At 52.3% G+C, this 23201-nt stretch overlaps 2 protein-coding genes and 1 non-coding gene across 5 annotated transcripts; all 3 read left to right on the forward strand.

Moving 5' to 3' along the window:
- Nucleotides 1–450: 450 nt before the first annotated feature.
- Nucleotides 451–2282, forward strand: AIF1 (allograft inflammatory factor 1). Of its 2 annotated transcripts, XM_004424369.3 has the most exons (6): nt 451–599; nt 789–850; nt 938–1004; nt 1372–1413; nt 1609–1771; nt 2078–2282. In XM_004424369.3, exons 1-6 carry the CDS (start codon nt 575–577, stop codon nt 2160–2162), a joined length of 444 nt encoding a protein of 147 aa, XP_004424426.1. In that variant the 5' UTR covers nt 451–574; the 3' UTR covers nt 2163–2282. The 2 variants fall into 2 exon arrangements, with proteins under 2 accessions (XP_004424426.1, XP_087294480.1); XM_087438354.1 differs by lacking the exon at nt 1372–1413.
- Nucleotides 2283–6335: 4053 nt separating this feature from the next.
- PRRC2A (proline rich coiled-coil 2A) lies at nt 6336–22430 on the forward strand. 2 transcript variants are annotated; one of them, XM_087438332.1, is made up of 31 exons: nt 6336–6642; nt 9096–9270; nt 9776–9953; nt 10317–10416; nt 10722–10794; nt 11133–11276; nt 11438–11589; nt 11782–11861; nt 12003–12145; nt 12459–12549; nt 12666–12882; nt 13312–13786; nt 14241–14428; nt 14665–14962; nt 15361–15571; nt 15763–17628; nt 17995–18266; nt 18470–18600; nt 18856–18985; nt 19095–19180; nt 19383–19616; nt 19753–19893; nt 20013–20084; nt 20204–20371; nt 20559–20641; nt 20820–21030; nt 21123–21221; nt 21361–21573; nt 21686–21780; nt 21881–21971; nt 22091–22430. In XM_087438332.1, the coding sequence occupies exons 2-31, from the start codon at nt 9159–9161 to the stop codon at nt 22229–22231; spliced, it is 6495 nt and encodes a 2164-aa protein (XP_087294458.1). In that variant the 5' UTR covers nt 6336–6642; nt 9096–9158; the 3' UTR covers nt 22232–22430. The 2 variants fall into 2 exon arrangements, with proteins under 2 accessions (XP_087294458.1, XP_087294457.1); XM_087438331.1 differs by lacking the exon at nt 6336–6642 and adding an exon at nt 6843–7003.
- Nucleotides 9455–9585, forward strand: LOC147915674 (small nucleolar RNA SNORA38). Its single transcript, XR_015554204.1, has one exon. It is a non-coding gene; the product is annotated as a small nucleolar RNA SNORA38 (small nucleolar RNA).
- Nucleotides 22431–23201: the final 771 nt, after the last annotated feature.

Here is a 23201-nt window from a genome sequence, read left to right on the forward strand (position 1 = left end):
GCCAGGCTGGGAGTGAAGTTTCTCTCCCTTTCCAGACCCGGCACCCATTCTCCCTCCCAGATCCGCTAGCAGACTTCAGATTCTTCTGCCATCTGCAGCGCAGAAACATTCAGTCAGCCCTTCCTCAGCTCCCTATCCAAATCTGAGTGCTCAGACTCATGAAACCCGACAAAACGCAAGGCCTTAGAGTTACCTGAACCTCTGGACCTGTTCAAAGACCATTTGTTCTGGAGAATAAACGCCCCTGGGGTCTTACTGCCCTTCCTCCAGACCTCCGGTGGCTTATCAAAATATTTCTTTCATGCACACACTGGGCTCTCCCTAAGAGGAATGTGGGAGTATGTTATTTTCTCATCCCCATTCTACACCCAGCTCCCCCTTCTTCCTGGGGTGCTAGTGTCAGCAGAAGCTGAGGGGAAGTGAGGCCTGGGACGGAGAGGAGGAGGAATGAGGAGAAAGGGGAAGTTTGCGAGGGAGGCCTCCAAGCAGGCTGGTGGGAGAGGAGAGCCAGCAGACAGAGAGACCGCCAGCTTGGTCTGTCTCCGCTGGCATCTCTGCTAGCATCTGCTGAGCCATGAGCCAAAGGAGGGATTTACAGGGTAGGGAAGGTGGAATAGGCAATAGCCTAAAATGCGAGCAAGGAGATGAACAGACCTGGGGTGGGGGTGGGGGGGCTAGGAGGGCAGTTAGCTAGCCTAGGAAGGCAGAAATGTGATGGCCTGGGGCTGGGTGGGGGAGTGAGGAGAGGAAGGGGGGTTAGGAATACATTAACCTTTGTGCACCGTCAGGAGGAAAAGCCTTTGGGCTGCTGAAGGCCCAGCAGGAAGAGAGACTGGATGAAATCAACAAGGTAAAGGAAGAACTAAGTGGGCAGAGCCTGGGGGAGGGGGCCCTGGCCCTGGAGGGCCTTACTCTGGCTCTTGCTTTCCCCCCACAGCAATTCCTGGATGATCCCAAATATAGCAGTGATGAGGATCTGCCCTCCAAACTGGAAGCCTTCAAGAGTGAGGGGAAAACTGTAGGGGTGGAGGGGGGTGAGGAGGGTAGGATTTCCCCAAGAACAGAGAGGGGACAGCAGAGACACCAAGTTTACTTTTGTGGTCAGAAGAAGGGAGGTTGCCTCTCTTGCCTCCTGGTTGCAGTCTCTTTCCCTGGCCTGCTCCTCTCAGCACCCCCTCTAGTTCCCGACACCTTAACAGGGCCCTTCAACTCCCCAACCCCCACTTCCTCTGCCTGCTGCACCACCTCCTACCACATCTTCTCCCCAACCTAGCACTGGGTCAGCACCCCTATCTTAACCCCCTACCCGCCTACCCCTGCCTTTGACCCTCCAGCCAGCGCTTACCCTCTCTGCTTTCTCCCTTCACCCAGAGAAATACATGGAGTTTGACATGAATGGAAATGGAGATATTGGTGAGAAAAGGGTGATTTGGGGGAGTGTGCAGGCCTAAGAAGAGGGAGGGCTCCATTTCCCATGGTTTGGGAGAGGGTGGGGGAGTAGGAGGGTACCAGCTACCAGAGTAGGAGGAAGGGGAATGGGGATGTGGAGGTGGGGGGTGGGAGGAGAAAGTGCCCACCCCCCTTTCTCACCCCATCCTCTGCCTCCAGATATCATGTCCCTGAAGCGAATGCTGGAGAAACTTGGAGTCCCCAAGACACACCTGGAGCTAAAGAAATTAATCAAGGAAGTGTCCAGTGGCTCTGGCGAGACCTTTAGCTACTCTGACTTTGTCAGGATGATGCTGGGCAAGAGATCTGCCATCCTAAAAATGTGAGGGTCTAGTTCCAACCTCCCCTATATGTACCTGTTTTGTCCCCACCCCCAACCCCATCCCCAGGCTTACCTTCTACACATTACTCAGCACCCATTTCTTCCATCCTTTGAGGGGCCCTTCCAAGGTCCTACCCCATCCACAGTTCTGGTCCCCACAGCCCCCAGCACTCCCACTCTTGCCCTTCCTCCTCTTCCTCCCACCCTCACAAGCTTCATCCTCTTCTAGACTTTTGCAGCAGCCTAAGATTTATTCTCTTGAGAGAACTGTCCCCTGATCCCTATGTCTCTTCCCATCTCAACCAGGATCCTGATGTACGAGGAGAAAGCGAGAGAACAGGAGAAGCCAACCAGTCCCCCAGCCAAGAAAGCTATCTCTGAGTTGCCCTGATTTGTGGTGGGGGAGATGTGGTGGGATTGAAGAGGTTTCTAATGACTTCCAACATGGAAAAGGAACAGAAAATTGTGAGCAAGAGTCAAACTAAACTAAATAAATTATTCTCCTGCTCCAGATCAAGTCAGTTTGGTTCCTGTTTGGGGGGATATTTTTTCCTGGGTTTGGGAAGGAGTGAAGCATCTTTGAGGGAAGGGCAGCAAGGATTTGCCCATATGAGCAAGCCATCAACAATTTTGTAGTGTGTCTACTGCAGCAGATGGGTTTGTACACTAAGGAGAATTCCAGATGTATAAGATAGTCTTGACCTCAAGGAATTTAGGTGGGACGAAAAGACATGTACAGATAAAAAAATATCACCCAGGCCCACGATGAAGAGCGAGAATTACCTTGAACCAACATTCTCCATCATTATAAGCTTTGTGACCTTAACAAATCACTCAGCCTCTCTATTTCATCTGAAAATGGGGATGATATCATCTACCCTGCAGTGCCCGATGTATCATAAGCCCTCAATAATGTTTAAAACTTGAGTGAATGGATGGAGGGATGAAAGAACTGGTGTTATTGAATGGCATAAAGGATTCACAATACTATAAAGCCTGATAGTTTAAGAGTTAAATGAGTCATTGAGGTCTTTTTGGGGACAAGCTACAGAAAATGAGTATCTAATGAAAGGAAAAGGGGCTTGTATTAGGAGGACACTGAGGGAAGACGCTGGGGATACAGAATCCCTGGATGGCAGAAATGGTTAAACAGCCAACCCCAGGGGAGGCAGGAGCTAAGAGCTCCGGGCCTTCCGTGAGAATATTCCTGGACTTTTCCTTCAAGGGGTCCAGATGAGTTAACTCTAGCAAGCCCCAGTCGCTGGCCACTATTTCAGACTTCCTGACTCCCTGGAAAGAATTGGCCTAGCTTGTTTCATGTACTGAGGACAGACCAGGCCACTGAGGCCACCCATGTTGGCCCTTCCCAATGGTGAAGCCAGGTTGGCATCCTAAAGTGTACTAGAGTAACTGTATAGGACTTCAAATGAGTGAGATCATTGTAGGCTGAATAAAATATCGGAAAACTGTATAACAAAATTAATAGCTAACCTTTATTGAGCACCTACTATATACTGGATACCATTCTAAATGCTTTAATTAATTTAAATTAATTAATTTAATCTTCGCAACAACCCTGGTGACACCAAGGAGGATAGATAGGATCTGGGGCTTAAATAATTTGTTAGTTCAGGATAAATAAACTGGGTTATGTTCCCACAATGGACTATTATTATACAGCAATGAGAACGAACAAACAACAACTACATACAACAATGTGGATGAATTCCATTAATATAATGTTGAGCAAAAGAAGACAGACACAAAAGAACCATCAAATGTACAATTCCATTTGAACAAAGCATAGAAACAGGTAAAACTAATGTATATTGTTAGAAGTCAGGATAGTAGTTAGCCTTGGGGTAGGGCAGCTTCTAGGGTGCTAGTTAAGGTTCTGTTTTTGGTTACATGTTCTGCTCAGTTTGTGAAAATTCATCGAAATATATATTTTCCTATATATATATATATAATTTATACTTTGATTAAAAGATCTAAAAAATCATTCATTGGGCATCAACTACGTGTCATTCCCTATTCTAGGTGTTTGGAATATAAGAGTGAATAAAGATCCCTGCCTTCATGAAGTTTACATGGACAGACAGTAAACAGTAAATACAACTTAAAATTTATACGATCTATTAGAAGATGACAAGTATTATGAAAAAAAGAAGGAAAGTAGAGCAGGTTAAAGGGGATCAGGGGTGCCAGGATGGTCAGGGAAGATTAAAATTTTGAATGGGTAATCATGATAGACCTCTTTGAGAAGGGGACTAACACTGAGCAAAAACTTCAAGGAGGGAAAGGAGTGAGCCATGCTGGTTTCTGGGGGAAGAGCCAACCGTTCAGAGGGAAAAGGAGTGGAAGAGCCCCAAAGTGAGACATGCTTGAGGAAGGTAGGGAGAGTAATAGAATTAGAGACCTAACAGGTGGCCAAGTCATCTAGGGTCTTGTAGGCCACTGTAAGGACTTTGACTTTTATTCTGAGAGAAACAGAGAGGCATTGCAGGACATTGAGCAAAGGAGTCCTTTGAGGCCTCCTTTGAAACAAGGCCCACTCTGGCTGCAGAAGACTGTAGGAGCAGGGGTAGACTCAGGAAGACTAGTTAGGAGGCTGCTGCTGTAACCCAGGTGAGAGCCAAGGGTGGCTCAGATCAAGGTGAAAGCAGTGGAAGTGAAGAGGTTGGATTCTGGATATTTTCTCAAGATAGGGTTCCTGCCTGATTGAAAATGTGGAGTGAGATCAAGGAGTCAATGTGGATTCCAGGTTTTTTGGCTTAACTGGAATTTTTTTTTTTTAAACAGTTTTATTTTATTTATTTATTTTTTTGTGAGGAAGATCAGCCCTGAGCTAACATCCATGCTAATCCTCCTCTTTTTGCTGAGGAAGACTGGCTCTGAGCTAACATCTATTGCCAATCCTCCTCATTTTTTTTTCCCCAAAGCCCCAGTAGATAGTTGTATGTCATAGTTGCACATCCTTCTAGTTGCTGTATGTGGGACGCAGCCTCAGCATGGCTGGAGAAGTGGTGTGTCAGTGCGCGCCTGGGATCCGAACCCAGCCCGTCAGTAGCAGAGCACGCGCACTTAACTGCTAAGCCACCGGGCTGGCCCCTTAACTGGAATTTTTAAATTGCCATCAGCTGAGATGGTGAAGACTGTGGCTAGGGCACATTTTGAGGGGCCGGAGATCAAATGTTCAGATTTGGACATATTGAATTTGAAGTGATCTATTAGATACCCCAGAGGAGATATCAAGTACACAGTTGTGTATACAAGTCTGGAGTTTGGGAGAGAGGTGTCTGATGAAGATATACATTTGGGAGTCATCAGCACATAAATGCCATATCAAGCCATGAGGCTAATGTCCTTGACACACCCAGTTTGGGTAGAGGATGGGGGTGTAGGCTCGACTGGAGCGGGAAAGAAAGATTGGGAAGAGAGAAATTGGAGACAGTGAGTATGGATAGCTCTTCCAAGAAATTTTGCTGTGGTAGCTGACAAGAGAATCATTTTGAAAGTTTGAGAACCGAAGTCATCTCAGCTATCTTAATGAGCCTCAGGATAAAATCTTATCCGATTCTTGCTAATTTTTCTGCTCTCCTTTTCCATAATGGACAGGCAGTTCCTTAATTGAGCCACACCAGCCTAGGCACGGGTCCGCCAACCCACGCCTCTGCTCATCAGTTCACGGCCTGAGATGTGCAACGTCTCCTCAAACTTGGCTAAATTCTAACTATTTCTTCATATTTCTTAATAACAGTCACATTTCTCTAGAAATATTTCTTAATTTCCCCAGGCACGGTCTGATTTTTATTCCTCTTCTATAATATTTTGTGCATATCTCCGGTGCCTTCAAAACATAATTGTTGGGGCCGGCTCCGTGGCTTGGCGGTTAAGTGCGCGCGCTCTGATGCTGGCGGCCCGGGTTCGGATCCCGGGAGCGCCCCGAGGCACCACTTCTCCGTCCAACTTGAGGCCGAGTCCCACGTACAGCAACTAGAAGGATGTGAACCTATGACATACAACTATCTACTGGGGCTTTGGGGGGAAAAAACTGAATAAATAAAATCTTTAAAAAAAAAAAAAAAAAAAACATAATTGTTGAAGGATTTGCTGAACGGGCAGTAGGTCTGATTGAAGCAGTGTAATAGGAGAGTAATAGGAGACAAAGGAAATAGTACTGCATTTCATAGAATGAAACCCATTGTAAAGAGAACGCAAATTGCCAATAATGTCAGATACACAAATTTTTCATGAAAATTATAGGTTATAAAATTAAATGTCCGTCAGTCATTGGTTGCCGATATTTTGATGAATAGGTCATTCCTAGCCTACCTTTGTTCAAATGATTTGCATATATTATGCAAATAAATAGAACTACCCAAAGAATACGTACGCTGCGCGGTGCCGGTGATACACTCCGCGGGACCCTTGCATTGGTCTGTCTATCCTCCTTATTTGCATGACGTGATTTAATAAATGGGAAACCCCGCCCCTCTGGTGTTTCCACCTCTCGCGAACGGACGCGTGAACTGAGACTCTTCCCTGGTTACGTAAGCTCCGCTCCCTCCCTCCTGCTCACCCCCGCCCGGCAGCTAATCCCTTCCGGCCGGTTCTCTCGCTCGGTCTCCTCCGCTGAAAGCACCACGGGCCTTGCATCGTTTCCTTCCACTCTCTGCGTCCCTACGTCTGTCCGCTCCCATCTTTCCACGAACGCACGACGCACGCTCCGCCTCTTTCTCCCTCGATTTGTCGTGCAAATTCTGTGCCGAACAGCGCTGCGGATCGGCGCTTCATTCCCTCCCCTTCTGCACGTCTCAACGGCCGACGCCGGGGGTCCGCCTCTTCAGCCAACCGGCGTCCTAGCGCCTGTAAGTCCCTCCTCTTTATGCAAATAAACTATGCCGGTTCCCCACGCCCTGCTTTTTTTTTTTAAAAAAAATAAGAACAGCACTGGAAGTACGTAAAGAGGGATAGGGTAGAAAGTGCCCCGCCCTTTATGCAAATGAAGGGGCGTGTCTAGGCGCGGAGGGAGGTGGGAGGTGGGGGGGGCGCTCCCGGGGGCGGCGGTTGCCCGGATGGGCCGTTAGTCGGAGCCCAGCCGCGGAGTGAGCGAGGGAGACGGGAGGAGCCGAACCCGGCGCCATCCGCCGCCATCCGCCCCCGCCCCACCGCCATCCCACCCCGGGGAGCCCTTAGGCCCCGGTTCCGGACCCCCGCGCACCCGGCCAGGTGAGTTTGGGCGAGCCGAGTGCTAACGGTGTTTTCCGGCGCGGGAGCGGTGGTGGCAGCGGCAGCGGCGGCGGTGGCGGGCCGGGGGGAGGAGAAGCTGCCATTAGTCGCCGCCATTTTGTCCTCCTGCTGCCGGGGCCTGCCTGCCCCTCCCCCTCCGACACCCCCACCCTGGGACCCGCACCTCCAGCCCTTCTCAGGGTCTATAGCCTGCTGTTACCCACCCACCCTCCTGGCTTCACAGGGCGACCCCCTCTCCTGGGCCCGTAACTCCCCACTCTCCGCTGCGCTCCTGGCCTCGCACCCCTATCTGTGGGCCCCCTTCGCCGCCGTCGCTTTGGGGTGGGCCGCGCCCGACAGCCCTCTCGGCGGGTCTCCTTTTCTCCATATTGGTCCCCTTCCCATCACCCAGCGCTTGGGTCCCCCGTTTTTGACGCCCTTCTTCGCGTTGAGTCACTCCCACTCTGGAACCCTGCTTTTATCCTGCATATTTGCTTTCTACGTTCCTCAATCTCACGTCTACTTTTTAATTTTTCCTATTTGCTGTTCCCTCCTTTCTACCCCAACCCCCCTTTTCTTCCTGGGTCTCTTGACACTGCCCCATTCCTTTGCTCTGCATCCTTTTCCTGGCATTCCTGCTTACATGTATTATTTTCCATCTGCTTTCACGTTAACTGTCTTTTATTAGTCTTAATCTCCTCATTCCACGACTCTTCTATTCCCTTTTCCTTCGTGTATTTATTTTCAAAGATTGGCCTCCTGAAACACCTATAGGGCAACCCCCATCACCATCTAACCTGTCTTAAAGTTCTCCCCAATTTTAGTCTTCATCCTGGTTCGGTCTGGACTTCCCACCATCTCGTCTCTTTCCTTTACACCATTCCCCCATATAAATGAATGCCTGGTCAGGAGCTGACTGACTATGGAAAGTTTGACCTGCTTGGGGAGCAAGGGGTATTAGGGAAAGAAATAAATGACTGTTGATGGACACTCTCACTGAGGGTAGGAAAATGAAGTTGGTTCTGGTCTTGGCCCCATGGTTACCGACAGGGTGTTCTTGAGGTGGCTCCGTAATTCTTTGTTTTTCTCACGTCTACATAGGGTGAGCCAGAGTCCACCAGTGTTTCATTTGGAGACAAGATTTTTTTCAAGATCTTTGATGGGGATCAAGTGTAGGAGAAGATGGGGTGTTCCAAATACTTGGGGTTCTATAAATGGGAGTATGTAGAACCCCGATTGTTTCCTGAAGAATTCTCTGGCGCCAGTCCCCCGTCTGGCTGAGCAAGCTCATAAAATCCTTAAACTCCTGACATACCTTCCTGCAAACCTCCCCAGATGGGAGTGAGGCTGCTGGGAATGGAACCTGGGGCACAGGGCCCTGGGGCACGGTTAGGGAACTGGTGTCTAAAAAGTAGGGAATCTAGGGCCGGCCCCGTGCCTTAGAGGTTAAGTGCACGCGCTCCGCTGCTGCCGGCCTGGGTTCGGATCCTGGGCGCGCACCGACACACCGCTTCTCTGGCCATGCTGAGGCCGCGTCCCACATACAGCAACTAGAAGGATGTGCAGCTGTGATATACAACTATCTACTGGGGCTTTGGGGGGGGGGAATAAATAAATAAAATTATTAAAAAAAATAAAAAGTAGGGAATCTAAAATTCTGTTGCGTGGTGGAGCCGTATGCCTCTTTCTGGTTTTCTCTGGGGCTTGGACTTGTCCTGTTTTATTGTAGGTCTCAGAAGTGATTTTGGTGGAGGAAGAAGAGATTATAACTTGTGGGGATAATGAAAAGGCTGCTAGCCTTTATAGACTGGCACAAAGGGGCGGGTGTTTATACTAGGAGAAGACTAAATTTTTATTTGGATTTCCTTGACAAGAGGTGTCTGGGGGAAATAGGGAACATGGCATTTGGGCTCTGTGGGAGATGAGTAGATCATGGTTGCTTAAGGGGACTGGGGAGTTTAAATAGGCTAGAGGAAAAGACACCAGAGGGCCACATATCTGGACCTCTGATGAGAATGAAAGGGAGCTTTTAGGCTTCTGTTAGAGTCTGTAAAGGGAGCAGAGACTGAAATATTTGGTGTCTGGCCCACAGGCTCCGGCACGTTTTGGGGGAGGTGCCTGCAGGACCCAACGTACTCAATGAGCTTCCAGCGCAATGTCCGATCGCTCGGGGCCGACTGCCAAGGGGAAGGATGGAAAGAAGTATTCCTCGCTCAACCTGTTTGATACGTATAAGGGCAAGTCCTTAGAGATCCAGAAACCCGCTGGTGAGGGTCCTGTAAAGATGCTCCTAATTATTGGATGTTGGACATGAATGGGGCATGTGATTTAGAGCTCTTTGAAGGGAAATGGCTGTAGTACAGATATCAAAAGACTAGAGGAACACTAGAGACTTCCCAGCTTTATCTTGGGTCCTGTAGGCGACTTTGGGCTTTGGGTGAACACCAGTTACCCTCCTACAAAGGCGTGTCTGTGGTTCCCTGTCTTTGGACACGTAAGAATTGGAGGCAAAGAAATGTGGACTTGGAGAAGTCTGGGGCCAGCTTGCTCCCTGCAGGCTCAAGATCAACCAGCCCACATAGAAGCATTGAATGGAACACATCTAAGCCTTCCAGATAGGGTTTCAGAGATTGCTGAGGGCAAAGGAAGGGGTAGTTTCTAAGAGAAGTTTGGTAATTAAGACATTGAGGATGTCTAAATGGGGCCTAGGGTGGGACGCTGTCAGATCTGCCATGTAAGGCATTTTTCACCCCCTCTCCATCTTTTCTCTAGTTGCCCCTCGCCATGGCCTGCAGAGTCTTGGGAAAGTTGCCATTGCCCGGCGTATGCCACCCCCAGCCAACCTTCCAAGCCTGAAAGCCGAGAACAAAGGCAATGACCCCAACGTTTCACTAGTGCCGAAAGACGGAACAGGATGGGCAAGCAAACAGGAGCAGTCCGACCCCAAGAGGTAGAGGCTTGGGGGGGAACCTAGAGTGACGAGTATTTTAACTTTGAGCTTCTGGATGAATTGGGGCTTGGTCTAGCCCAACCACGTAAGAGCCAGAGACAAAGAGGGAAGCCCCTCTTCTGCCTAGTCCAGGACTCTTGTTAGATGACCAAGGAGTGGTACCTTTAGTTTTCTGTCTGATGGAAAGAAAGCATGAAGAAACAGATGACAGCCTATGGAGGGTGACGTGGTTTTAGTATCTTGTCCTAATGTTTGTAAACAGCAGCAAATAGGCCTGGGTTCAGTTCCTGTCCTCTACCATTTGGAGAAGTATGGAACATATCTCAGGCTCTGGATAACCTTCCCATCCTACCATCCCCTCAGTTCCGATGCCTCAACCGCTCAGCCGCCGGAATCGCAGCCACTGCCGGCTTCACAGACGCCTGCCTCCAACCAACCGAAACGACCCCCAGCAGCCCCCGAGGTATTGAAGGACTGGATGTTATTGAAAGGGTGGGGGCAAGAATAGCTTGTAGCAGTGGCCAGCCCTGGTGGCCTAGTGGTTAAGTTCAGTGCACTCTGCTTTGGTGGCCCAGGTTTGGTTCCCAGGTGCAAACCTACACCGCTCTGTTAGTGGCCATGCTGTGCTGGCAGCCCACACAACTAAAAAATAGAGGAAGATTGACACAGATGTTAGCTCTGGGCGAATCTTCCTCAGCAAAAAAAAAAAAAAACAAACTTGTAGCTCCCCCAACCACACCACCATTTGTTATCTCTCTGCTTCCCCAGAACACTCCTTTGGTTCCAAGCGGGGTAAAGTCCTGGGCACAAGCCAGCGTTACCCATGGAGCACATGGAGATGGTAAGTGCAGGGCTGTTTGGGGAACTCTTTCTGGGCACCTTGGTAGGCAGGAGCCCTGCGCTGTACTTTCAGTGAAGTGTCGTCAGTTCTCTGACTGAATTTTGGATCCCATATTCAGTTTCATAGGGCACATGAGCAAATTTGTCTCAGTTTTATATGAGGGTGAGGAGGGTGTCCCAGCACTGACATTTTTGGGACGGGAATGAGCACCTAATACATAGAGGATGAGTTTGAAGACAGGAGCCTGATGATCTGGTACCTGTCAGAGCCTTCCACTTTCATGCTGCGTCTTCAGTAAATGTGCTTCTGTTTTCTGCTTTGTACCTCAACCCCAACAGGTGGAAGGGCATCAAGCCTACTGTCACGATTCTCTCGAGAGGAATTTCCGACCCTGCAGGCGGCTGGCGACCAGGACAAGGCTGCCAAGGAAAGGGAGTCTGCCGAACAGTCGTCTGGGCCCGGACCAAACCTCCGCCCCCAAAGTGAGTGGCTGCCATTTGTGAGTGAGTTGGGGGGTGAGGAGGAGTGGTTACCTTTTGGCCAGGACGTTACCGTGTTCTATCTCAGAGCTAAGCGCTGGCTTACTCATCTATCTGCCCATCACTTGCAGCTGTGTTTACTGTCTGCCTTTTGCAAACTACAGATTCTACAACTTGGAGGGACGGAGGTGGGCGTGGCCCTGATGAGCTGGAGGGCCCGGACTCCAAACTTCATCACGGCCATGATCCCCGGGGCGGGCTGCAGCCTTCGGGCCCACCCCAGTTCCCTCCCTACCGCGGGATGATGCCGCCTTTCGTGAGTTTGGATATCTTGTTTTGGAGTGGTTGTGCTGGAAGCTAGAGAGTTAGGAATTAGGACTTAATGTTGGGAGGAGACAGTTAGAAAACAGGGACCTATGACATACAGTGAAGGTGGGATGGATGATAGGTTTAAGGAGCTGGCAGGCTATTTGTCTCCTGAGCAGCTACTGTTTGGGCTCTTTTGCAGATGTATCCCCCATATCTCCCGTTCCCTCCGCCCTATGGACCCCAGGGGCCTTACCGATATCCCACTCCTGATGGTCCCAGGTGGGTAATCCAGGTCTGTGTTTGTGGTTGGGGACAGGGAAAGCCTGTTGGGGGAGGAGATGGTTTTCTAGCCAGGAGGTTTAGTCATGTATGTGGTTATACAGCATGCCGTCTCTTACCCCGTTTCCCTTTTATACACAGCCGGTTCCCCCGTGTGGCGGGCCCCCGGGGCTCAGGGCCACCAATGCGCCTTGTAGAGCCTGTGGGTCGGCCTTCCATCCTTAAAGAGGATAATCTCAAAGAGTTTGACCAGTTGGACCAGGAGAATGATGATGGTTGGGCAGGTAAGTGGATGTTAAGGATCAAGCATTTTGGGTTTAAAAGGCAAAATCCAGTGAGGAAAAAATGGGGGGTTGTGTGAGAGAAAAGCGGATGTTGAAGGGTAGTGGAGATATATGGAGAAAAGCTAAGTCCTGATAAAGAACTGTAAGGAGCAAGAGTGACAAGACTCATGGTGGATCTAGACTTCAAGGGGAGGGGGTTTGGCATTGGTAGTGTGTCCTGTCATGTAGTTCCAGAACGTTTCCTGTGTTCCGGAAGATAGCTGAGATGGGAGAGCAGAATGCTTGGGCTACTACTCTTCACTTTTCCCCTCAGGGGCCCACGAGGAGGTCGACTACACTGAGAAGCTCAAGTTCAGTGATGAAGAAGATGGGCGAGACTCCGATGAGGAGGGAGCTGAGGGCCAGTGAGTTAGGACCCTCTGGGGAGAGAAGGGGCTTCAGTTTCTCTCGTGGTGGTATACTCTTAAAAAAAAGAGCTGGGTTGTAGCTGATTTTAATTGCACTGTTGGTCTGCTCACAGCAAGGAGTCCCAGTCAGCTGCTGGTGAGGAACGGCCCCCTGAAGCAGATGGCAAAAAGGGCAACTCCCCCGGCAGCGAACCGCCCCCTCCCAAGACGGCCTGGGCAGAGACCTCTCGGCCTCCAGAGACAGAGCCGGGGCCTCCTGCACCAAAGCCTCCCCCACCCCCACCTCACCGGGGCCCCGCCGGGAACTGGGGCCCTCCTGGGGACTACCCAGTGAGTGTCTATAACAAGGGGTTGAGAGGGTCGGTTGTGGGAGATTAGTGTCAGCTGAGTACCTGAAGTAGTAATGGTAGAGGAAGCTGGAGGGAGGGCTGCAAATGTGTTACAGGAAGTATAGAGCTGTGGAGCATCTCTGAAAAGGTTTGAAACATTCTTGGTGATATGGGAGTCTGTGTGAAAAGAAAATTTGGGGTGCTAGTGAGGAAGAACAAGGAAGCTTGGGTGTTTGGGTCTCTGAAAGGAGAGAGGAAACAGTAAAATAAAAAGACCAGGATTATGAGTTTGTCCTTACCCAGAAAGGCCATCAGCCCCAAGGCCTGGTCCTTGCACCTGAAGCTAGAGACAGTTGATCAGTCTGTGAAAGAGATTATAAGAAGCATAATGACTGATGCCTCTGGCCCTGCTGGCTCTGCGCATTGACAGGATCGTGGGGGCCCTCCCTGTAAGCCCCCAGCGCCTGAGGACGAGGATGAGGCATGGCGGCAGCGGCGAAAGCAGTCTTCATCTGAGATCTCCCTGGCCGTGGAGCGAGCCCGGCGTCGGCGAGAAGAGGAGGAACGACGCATGCAGGAGGAGCGCCGGGCAGCCTGTGCAGAGAAGCTCAAGCGACTTGATGAGAAGTTTGGGGCACCTGACAAGCGGCTCAAAGCAGAGCCTGCTGCCCCACCTGCTGCCCCTCCTGCCCCAGCTCCACCACCTGCAGTCCCCAAAGAACTCCCCACACCTCCAGCTTCTCCACCAGCACCAGTCCCAACACCAGAAAAAGAACCAGAAGAGCCAGCACAGGCTCCCCCTGCCCATTCCACCCCCACTCCAGGTGTAGCTGCAGCTCCCACCCTGGTGAGTGGTGGCGGCAGTACCAGTAGCACCAGCAGTGGCAGCTTCGAAGCCAGTCCAGGTACGGGGATGGAGATAGATACTAGCAGGTGTCAGACCTCTGCTTGAGTTGGTACAGTTGGTAAGAATGGGAGTAAATGAAGTAGAAGGCAGTTGTTTTGGTTGATTGGACTATCAGCGGTAGAGGAAAAAGAGCACCTTTTGCTTGTATGAATATCTGAGGGGGGGAAGGTTTTACTACCCGAATCCCTGAATAAGTGGTCACCTAAAACCACTTTCCACAGGCCTGGCATGGAGCAAGACTGAAGAAAGTATCTCTTGTTTTGGTGGTTTCATGGGAAGTTAATGGCACCATCATTGGCTCTTGAGAGGCCATGAAGTGTTTTCATGGGTTTTAAATGGGAAGGGCTTATCTTTAGAGAGAGATCTAGAGGTGAGAGCTGAAATTATGGGGGTTTTCATGGACTATCTTGGTGAACTAGGCCACTCTGATTGTTGTCTTGTTTTCAATACAGAACCCCACCTGCCCCCAAAAGAGGGTCCTGAACCACCAGAAGAGGTTCCTTCTCCTGCCACACCCCCAGCCCCAAAGGTGGAACCCAAGGGTGATGGGGTTGGCTCCACCCGGCAGCCCCCCAGCCAGGGCTTGGGCTACCCCAAATATCAGAAGTCGTTGCCGCCTCGTTTCCAGCGGCAGCAGCAGGTTAGATTGAATTACTTCCCTTCCTAGGGGCTGCTTCCTTCCCTGGCTTCAACATTTACCCTATCCATAAGTTACCTTCTAGGCCTGTCTGTCAGTTTTGTCTCCGTTGCATCACCCTAGTTTGTATCTATTGGTCATGTCCGTGTGTTAATCTTTTTTCTTTGCTGGTTCCTTTTTCTGTCTTGGGATGGGGAGGCTTTGATTTCTGTCTTATCCTCTCTTTTGTCCTTCCCCAGGAGCAGCTCTTGAAGCAGCAACAGCAGCAGCAGTGGCAGCAGCATCAGCAGGGCTCCGCCCCACCTGCCCCAGTGCCCCCATCACCACCACAGCCTGTGACCATGGGGGCTGTGCCAGCTCCGCAGGCTCCTCCACCACCCCCTAAGGCCCTGTACCCAGGTGCTCTGGGCCGGCCCCCACCCATGCCCCCAATGAACTTTGATCCCCGCTGGATGATGATTCCTCCTTATGTGGACCCCCGGCTCCTCCAGGGCCGGCCCCCTCTGGACTTCTACCCTCCTGGTGTACATCCCTCTGGTAAGGGGATGAAGGAGGGGTGGGGGCCCCCTTAGTCCTGGGAAGTGTGTATCAGCATCTTGCTGTGGGGATGAAGGGCCGCCACTGAAGTGGGGAGGGGATATGCTTAGCACTGCTGAGATAGCTCTTTGTTATAAGAATGGGCTTGGGGAAGAAAGAGATAGTGGTCTCTTCATTGGCCAAGATTTGCTTGGGATTGATTGATTTCATTTTTAGGGAAGCTGCGTGGATAACCCTGTTTCAGGAAAGGAGGCAAGACACAAGACTTATTGGGAATAAGAGATGGGGGAGCTGACATTGACTTGACTGACAGGATTAGACTGAGGAGATGGTTTTTGGGCTGGAGGGCCTGTCACATAAAAAAGGGTTATCTTTCTCATGTTCTTTCGTTTTCTCAGGTCTAGTTCCCAGGGAGCGTTCAGACAGTGGGGGCTCAAGCTCAGAGCCATTCGAGCGCCATGCACCCCCTCTCTTACGGGATCGGGGCACTCCACCAGTGGATCCAAAGTTGGCCTGGGTAGGAGATGTCTTCACCACCACACCTGCTGACCCCCGTCCACTTACCTCACCACTGCGCCAGGCTGCTGATGAGGATGACAAGGGGATGAGGTGAGTGAGTAGTGAGAAGTGGATGAGTTCCTAGGGAAAGGAGAAAAGGTAGTTTGGATTATTGGTGAGGTGATAGGGATAAACACGAAAGGAGTATTTAGGTCATAATAACCTCTTCTCTTTCCCCACCTAGTTTCAGTTTTCCTTGTCCTGAGACACTAATTTCCATTCTTTTTTGTCTTCCTTTTCAGGAGTGAGACTCCTCCAGTACCTCCCCCACCACCCTATCTGGCCAGTTACCCAGGCTTTCCCGAGAATGGAGCCCCTGGGCCCCCAATCCCTCGCTTCCCTCTGGAGGAGCCGACTGCCCCAGGGCCCCGTCCACTCCCCTGGCCCCCAGGCAATGACGAGGCGGCCAAGATGCAAGCTCCACCACCCAAGAAGGAAACCCCCAAGGAGGAGACTCCACAGCTAATAGGGCCAGAAGCCAGCCGAAAGCCTGCCCGCGGAGTTGGGGGCCAAGGCCCTCCACCACCTCGCAGAGAGAGCCGCACTGAAACCCGGTGGGGCCCTCGCCCAGGCAGCAGTCGTCGTGGAATCCCTCCAGAGGAGCCAGGGGCCCCTCCCCGCCGGGCTGGTCCTATAAAGAAACCCCCACCACCTGCAAAAGTCGAAGAGCTGCCTCCCAAGCCCCTCGAACAGGGGGATGAAACCCCCAAGATCCCAAAGCCAGACCCACTCAAGACGGCAAAGGGGAAGATAGGGTGCCCCAAGGAGACCCCACCCAGTGGGAATCTTTCCCCTGCCCCAAGGCTTCGGAGGGACTATTCCTATGAAAGAGTGGGTCCTACCTCTTGCCGGGGTCGGGGCAGAGGCGAGTATTTTGCCAGAGGGAGGGGTTTTCGGGGGACCTATGGGGGCCGAGGGCGGGGAGCCCGAAGCCGAGAGTTCCGCAGTTATCGAGAGTTTCGTGGAGACGATGGGCGTGGAGGGGGGGCAGGGGGACCAAACCATCCCCCTGCTCCCCGAGGCCGCACTGCCAGTGAGACACGAAGTGAGGGTTCAGAGTACGAAGAAATCCCCAAGCGGCGCCGGCAGCGAGGCTCGGAAACAGGCAGTGAGACCCATGAGAGTGATCTGGCCCCCTCAGACAAGGAGGCTCCCCCACCCAAGGAGGGAGTACTCACTCAGGTTCCTCTTGCTCCGCCACCATCAGGAACCCCTCCTTCGCCAGCCCCAGCCCGCTTTTCCACTGCCCGAGGTGGGCGAGTCTTCACTCCCAGGGGGGTGCCTTCACGCCGGGGCCGAGGTGGAGGACGGCCGCCTCCACCCATTTGCCCAGGCTGGAGCCCTCCAACCAAGTCCCTGGCTCCCAAGAAGCCTCCAGCAGGTCCTTTGCCACCAAATAAGGAGCCTTTGAAAGAAAAGCTTATCCCAGGGCCTCTGTCCCCCGTGGCCCGCGGAGGCAGTGGTGGAGGCAGCAACATGGGCATGGGTGTGGAAGATGGGGAGCGGCCCCGAAGGAGGCGCCATGGGAGGGCTCAGCAGCAGGACAAACCGCCTCGGTTCCGGAGGCTGAGACAGGAGCGAGAGAATGCTGCCAGAGGGGCTGAGGGCAAGCCCTCTTCCCTAGTCCTTCCAGTCCCCACTCCTGGACCCGAGGAGGCCCTCGCTACAGTAGCAGTACCCGCACCACCTCGCCGGACAGCTGCCAAGTCTCCTGATCTGTCAAACCAGAACTCAGACCAAGCCAATGAGGAATGGGAGACTGCGTCAGAGAGCAGCGACTTTGCTAGTGAGCGCCGGGGGGACAAGGAGGCTCCCCCGCCAGCACTGCTGACCTCCAAAGTTGTGGGAAGTTCTGGAGGCAGTGGAGGCGGAGCCGGACCAGGCATTTCAACCATGTCCCGCGGAGACCTGAGCCAGAGAGCCAAGGATTTGAGCAAGCGGAGTTTCTCGAGTCAGCGGCCGGGCATGGAAAGGCAAAACCGGCGCCCAGGTCCAGGCAGCAAGGCTGGCAGCGGTGGCAGCAGTAGTGGAGGTGGTGGGGGTCCTGGAGGGAGGACCGGCCCAGGGCGAGGGGACAAGAGGAGCTGGCCCTCTCCCAAGAACCGAAGGTGGGTAGGGATAAGATCTTAAGTTTGTTCCTAAGGTTAAGAAACAGGGCGAGGGGAGAAAACCTGAGGGAAAGGTAAGGCCAAGTGCTGTGGAGTTTGAGACCTGAGGGCGCATGGGCTCTTAGAAAGGCACTCAGATGTCCATGTCTAGGGACAGTAGCCAGAAAGCACTTGATACTAGTCAGGAATACCCATGTGTTCCCTGTTCCTTGCTCTCCGGTGTATCGACCTGTACACATAGAATTCCTTAGAAGTGCGCAACAACACCTGGATTTTAATAGGGAAGAGGACAGGTTGGAAGAGATTTGAGTTGTAGGGAAAGAAACAATTTCGTGAATACTGGAGCTGATGCTCTGTTCTCTTCAGCCGTCCTCCAGAGGAGCGTCCCCCGGGGCTTCCTCTGCCTCCCCCGCCCCCCAGCAGTTCTGCTGTCTTCCGCCTGGACCAAGTTATCCACAGCAACCCCGCTGGCATCCAACAGGCTCTGGCCCAGCTCAGCAGCCGCCAAGGGAGTGCAGCTGCACCAGGGGTGCACCCAAGGCCTAAGGCTGGGCCTCCCCAAACCCCTCAAGGCCCCTCCCCTCGGCCCCCAGCCCGATATGACCCTCAGAGGGCCAACAACAACGATGTCAATTCAGGTAAGCTGGAGGGTCGAAGTGGGGAGATGTCTCCATTCCCAGAGAGGTCAGGTGCTGAAGCAGGGAGAGCCTCCAGCCTGGGGGCCTTGATGCTGGATGCCTGCACTGAACAGGGTGGAAGGATTGGGAGGGGCAGTAAGGAGGAAAAGGCTAGGGGCAGTGATAGAGCAAGCAGATGCTGGTGCATTTCTCCTCTTCCCCAGACTCCCACCTCGAGGAGCCAGAGCCGATGGTGAGGGGGGTGGGCGGGATTCCCCGGGACAGTGCCGGGGTTAATCCCTTCCCCCCCAAACGTCGGGAGCGGCCTCCCAGAAGACCGGAACTGCTACAGGAGGTGAGGGATGGGGCTTGAGATTGTGCTTCACTGTTCTCACTCCTGAAGGTTCTCACTTAGGTTTTCTCCATTCTCTTTCCTAGTCATGTCTTTTCTCTTCCTGCTATTGTGTTCTCATCCTAAATTCTCAAAATTAGTCACTGCTTGCTTTCCATATGTTTCTCTTGTTACTCCACATTTCACTGGGTCCCAGCTTCTTACATTCCCTAGTTCCCCCCTCATTCATGTTTTGTCTCCGGCCTTTCTCACCTTTAGGAATCTTCGCCGCCACCTCATAGCTCTGGATTTTTGGGCTCCAAGCCTGAGGGCCCGGGCCCTCAGGGAGAGTCCAGAGATGCAGGAACTGAGGCTCTGACCCCTCACATCTGGAATCGTTTACATACTGGTGAGTAAAGCTGAGCGGAAGGAAAGACTATTTTAGAGGGCTTAGAGAAGGAGACAGGCCTCAGGACTGTCGTCTCTAACTTAATATGTTCGGCTGGTGCTCTTCCCAGCCACTAGCAGAAAGAGTTACCGGCCCGGCTCCGTGGAGCCCTGGATGGAACCTCTGAGTCCTTTTGAGGATGTAGCTGGCACAGAGGTGAGTAAGGATGGGAAGGGAGTATCTCTGAGCTGGGGTTTTATTGAGCACTGGTCATACTTTCCACCTGTTCTGGGTTGAGTCTAGGGTTATTCCCTCATATAGTTGTTTCTTTCGTTCAGTTCACCTATCGGTGTACATCGTTCAGGTATTGGGGTGCTTTCTGCCCTGATTTAACTAACTCCTTCTCCACTCCTCTCAGATGAGTCAGTCTGACAGTGGGGTGGACCTGAGTGGGGATTCTCAGGTGTCATCAGGTCCCTGCAGCCAGCGAAGTTCCCCTGATGGAGGACTCAAGGGGGCAGCAGAGGGGCCCCCCAAGCGGCCTGGAGGCCCCTCACCCCTGAATGCTGCTCCTGGTGAGGATCCACCTGGTTCTGAACCCTCTGAACCTCCTAGGAGACGGCCACCTGCCCCCCACAATGGGGACAGAAAGGTAAAAGACCAAGAAAGGATAAGAGGAATGTTTCTGGGACTTCTGACTTTGGCCCTGCCTTTGTCTCCCACTTCCCTCTGCCCGTGTGTTCTGGGGATTCCCTGATTTGGGCTTCTCTTTCCTTCCCCCAACCCAGGAGCTGCCCCGGGAGCAGCTTCTGCCCCCTGGCCCCATTGGCACAGAACGATTGCAGCGTACAGATCGAGGCCCAGAGCCTGGCTCCCTCCGGCCATCCCATCGACCTGGCCCCCAGGTCCAGTTTGGCACTAGTGACAAGGTCTGCATGGGCTGGATCCTGGGTGTCTTGGGTTGGCTGGAGAGAAGGGAAGGACTAGAGGTGGGACATGGAGGACACATGTGAATCATGGCACCATCTCCCCTGCCTCATGATCACAGGATTCGGAGTTGCGCCTAGTGGTAGGAGACAGTTTAAAAGCAGAGAAGGAGCTGACGGTATCAGTCCCTGAGGTAAGTGGGAGAGGGAGAGTTTGGTGGAAATGCCTTAGGTTTCTGAAGAAGACGGCTGGGAGTGGCCTGGGCATCCAGCACGCCCAGACGTCCCTCTTGACAAGGCTTCTCCTTCCCAGACCATTCCCATATCCCGAGACTGGGAGCTGCTCCCCAGTGCTTCTGCCTCAGCTGAGCCACAATCCAAGAACCTGGGTTCTGGGCACTATGGCCCAGAGCCCAGCTCCTCAGGCCAGCGCTTGTACCCTGAGGTCTTCTATGGCAGCCCTGGGCCACCCAGTTCTCAGGTAGGTCTTGCGTCCTATCCCGTGACCCCTTTCTGCCTGCTGTCCCTTACAATCAAGCCTTTCCAATTTGTATACTTTAAAACCTCATTTTTTGTCATTTCGTTTTTCTCCTTTTACTGTAATGGGTGGGGTGGATGAGCTTTTCTTGACTAGGAAAACGAGTTATTTCAGCCTGGCTCTCCTACAGGTGTCTGGGGGAGCCATAGACTCTCAGTTACATCCCAACAGTGGAGGCTTCCGCCCTGGGACACCCTCACTGCACCCTTACAGGTAAGACTAGATGCTTGTGGGTCTCAAGGAAATGGAGCAGTGCTTCAGGGGAGAGGGATGGGAAAGACATATTTCTAGGGTACCAAAGGCTAGTGGACTTAGGGCATTGCTCAGGCTAAAGGAGTAAGTGACTGGTTTCGTGATATCTCTCCTTCCTCTCGTCCCAATTTCTTTTCAGATCACAGCCCCTGTACCTCCCACCGGGCCCAGCCCCTCCCTCGGCACTGCTTTCTGGGGTAGCTGTCAAGGGCCAGTTTCTGGATTTCTCAGCACTGCAAGCAACAGAGCTGGGGAAGTTGCCAGCTGGAGGAGTTCTCTACCCTCCACCTTCCTTCCTCTACTCTCCAGCTTTCTGCCCCAGCCCTTTGCCCGACCCACCTTTGCTTCAGGTAAGAGGTGGGCTAGGTGCTAGGTTTAGGGAGTTAGGGTTGGGGAGAAAGCTTTTGGGCGAGGTGACGTATTTCTCCCTGTTCCCTGACAGGTGCGCCAGGATCTGCCATCCCCCTCAGAATTTTATTCTACTCCTCTGCAACCTGGTGGCCAAAGTGGCTTCCTCCCCTCAGGGGCCCCTGCCCAGCAGGTACCGTTTATCCTCCCACTTTCCCTTCATTCTATTTCTCAGTTTGGCTTTTTGATTGTTACTTTTTATTTTATTCTATTCCTGGTTTTCTGACATTCTTCCCTGCCTCCAACACACACACCCATATTTCTTGTTATAGATGCTTCTACCCATGGTGGACTCACAGCTGCCTGTGGTGAACTTTGGCTCTCTGCCAGCAGCGCCGCCTCCTGCTCCACCCCCCCTTTCTCTGTTACCTGTGGGTCCTGCTCTGCAGCCCCCAAGCCTGGCTGTCCGGCCCCCACCTGCTCCTGCTACTCGGGTGCTGCCTTCACCTGCCAGGCCCTTCCCCCCTAGCTTGGGGCGAGCAGAGGTAAGGTACAGGAACTGGAGCGCTAGGGAACTCCAAGAGGTAGGGGTAGGGATTCAGTTTCTCAGGATGAATGGGTTGAGAAGCAAGAGACTCATGAATTTTTTTCCTTTAGCTGCACCCAGTGGAACTAAAGCCGTTCCAGGATTATCGAAAACTGAGCAGCAACCTTGGGGCACCTGGGTCTTCACGTACTCCCCCAGCTGGAAGGCAAGAGAAGGGAATGGGGATGCAGACTGCCCATCCCCAAGGACTTTGGGGACCAGGGAGCAAGTCTTAAGCTCAGTTTAAACAACCCTGTCTCCTTTAGGTCTTTCTCTAGCCTCAATACCCGTCTCAAGGCCCCACCTTCCACCTACAGTGGAGTCTTCCGCACCCAGCGCATCGACCTCTACCAGCAGGTGAAGGAGAAACCCCTGTGGCCCCAAGTCCGAGTTCAAGAGTTACCACTTGAGTTCCTGTCATTCCATCCCTGACCTCCTAGAATGACTTAACTCTTCCCCTTGTACCTGTCCCCCAGGCCTCCCCCCCGGATGCCCTGCGCTGGATGCCGAAGCCTTGGGAGCGGGCAGGGCCACCTTCTCGAGAAGGGCCTTCCCGACGGGTGGAGGAGCCTGGGTCCCGAGGGGACAAGGAACCTGGGTTGCCCCCACCCCGCTGAGGGAGTTCCCCTTGTCTCCCCCCCCTCCCCCCGGGGTTTGTATATAGATTATAAATATATAAGGGGGAAAGGGGTGGGTGGTGAGGGGTTGTGGGGCTGGGGCCTCACTTACCTCCTCCCCCCTCCCCTGGTCCCTTATCCCTGGGGCTGTTTGTTAAAAAAGAAGAATAAAAGGATTAAAAAAATATTTCCAAAATGATTTGGGGGATGAGTTGGTTTGCAATCTCTTGTATCACTGTAGAGTAGTTTCAGCCAGGGAACTATTGATTACTACCCCCAGGGATCTCTTGTAACAAAATACCTCAGAATTTAACTCGTTTATTGTATCTTCAAGTTTTGTGGGCCAGAAATTAGAGCTGACCTCCACTGGGCACATATGCTTCTTGTGCCAGTGAGGTCATTTGGTAACCAGTTTGCAGCTGACAGCTGGGCCGGTTCCACAGGGCTTCCCTCATGTGTCTGGGGCCGTGGTGGGGACATCTGGAAGGTATAACTCCACTGGATTGTCAACCACTGTCTCTACGTGGCTTCTCCAGCAAGATGTTCTAAGTCATCACGTCTCCTATGTCTGAGCTAGTGTTCCAAGAGGTTCTGGTGGAAGCTGCAAAGCTATGATCTGGCCTTAGAATGTCTCTTATGCCACGCTCTAGTGGTCCAGCAGTAATCTAGCTAAAAGTGGGAGGGGATGGCAATTGCATCTCTCAAAGGGAGTTGCAAAGAATTTGTAGCCACGTGTCACTTTGGTCCCATCTATACACTGAGAGGAAGTTCCTTTATAGCTGTCATAGACTCAACGTTAAAACATAAACGGTGGGCTCCTTGAACTGGGAAGATCAGTTCCCTCTGTTGTCCAATTTGGTTGCCGCAGATGTGGTACCACTGCATGCAAGTCATGCTATGACTGTATTTAGGTAATGAGAAATTAAATTTTTGTAACCAAAAAGCCATGACTCAGCATTTTTCAGCCACG

Source organism: Ceratotherium simum, chromosome 13 (genome assembly GCF_057802395.1).
Source record: "Ceratotherium simum simum isolate JZ-2026a chromosome 13, ASM5780239v1, whole genome shotgun sequence".
Lineage (NCBI taxonomy): Eukaryota > Metazoa > Chordata > Mammalia > Perissodactyla > Rhinocerotidae > Ceratotherium > Ceratotherium simum.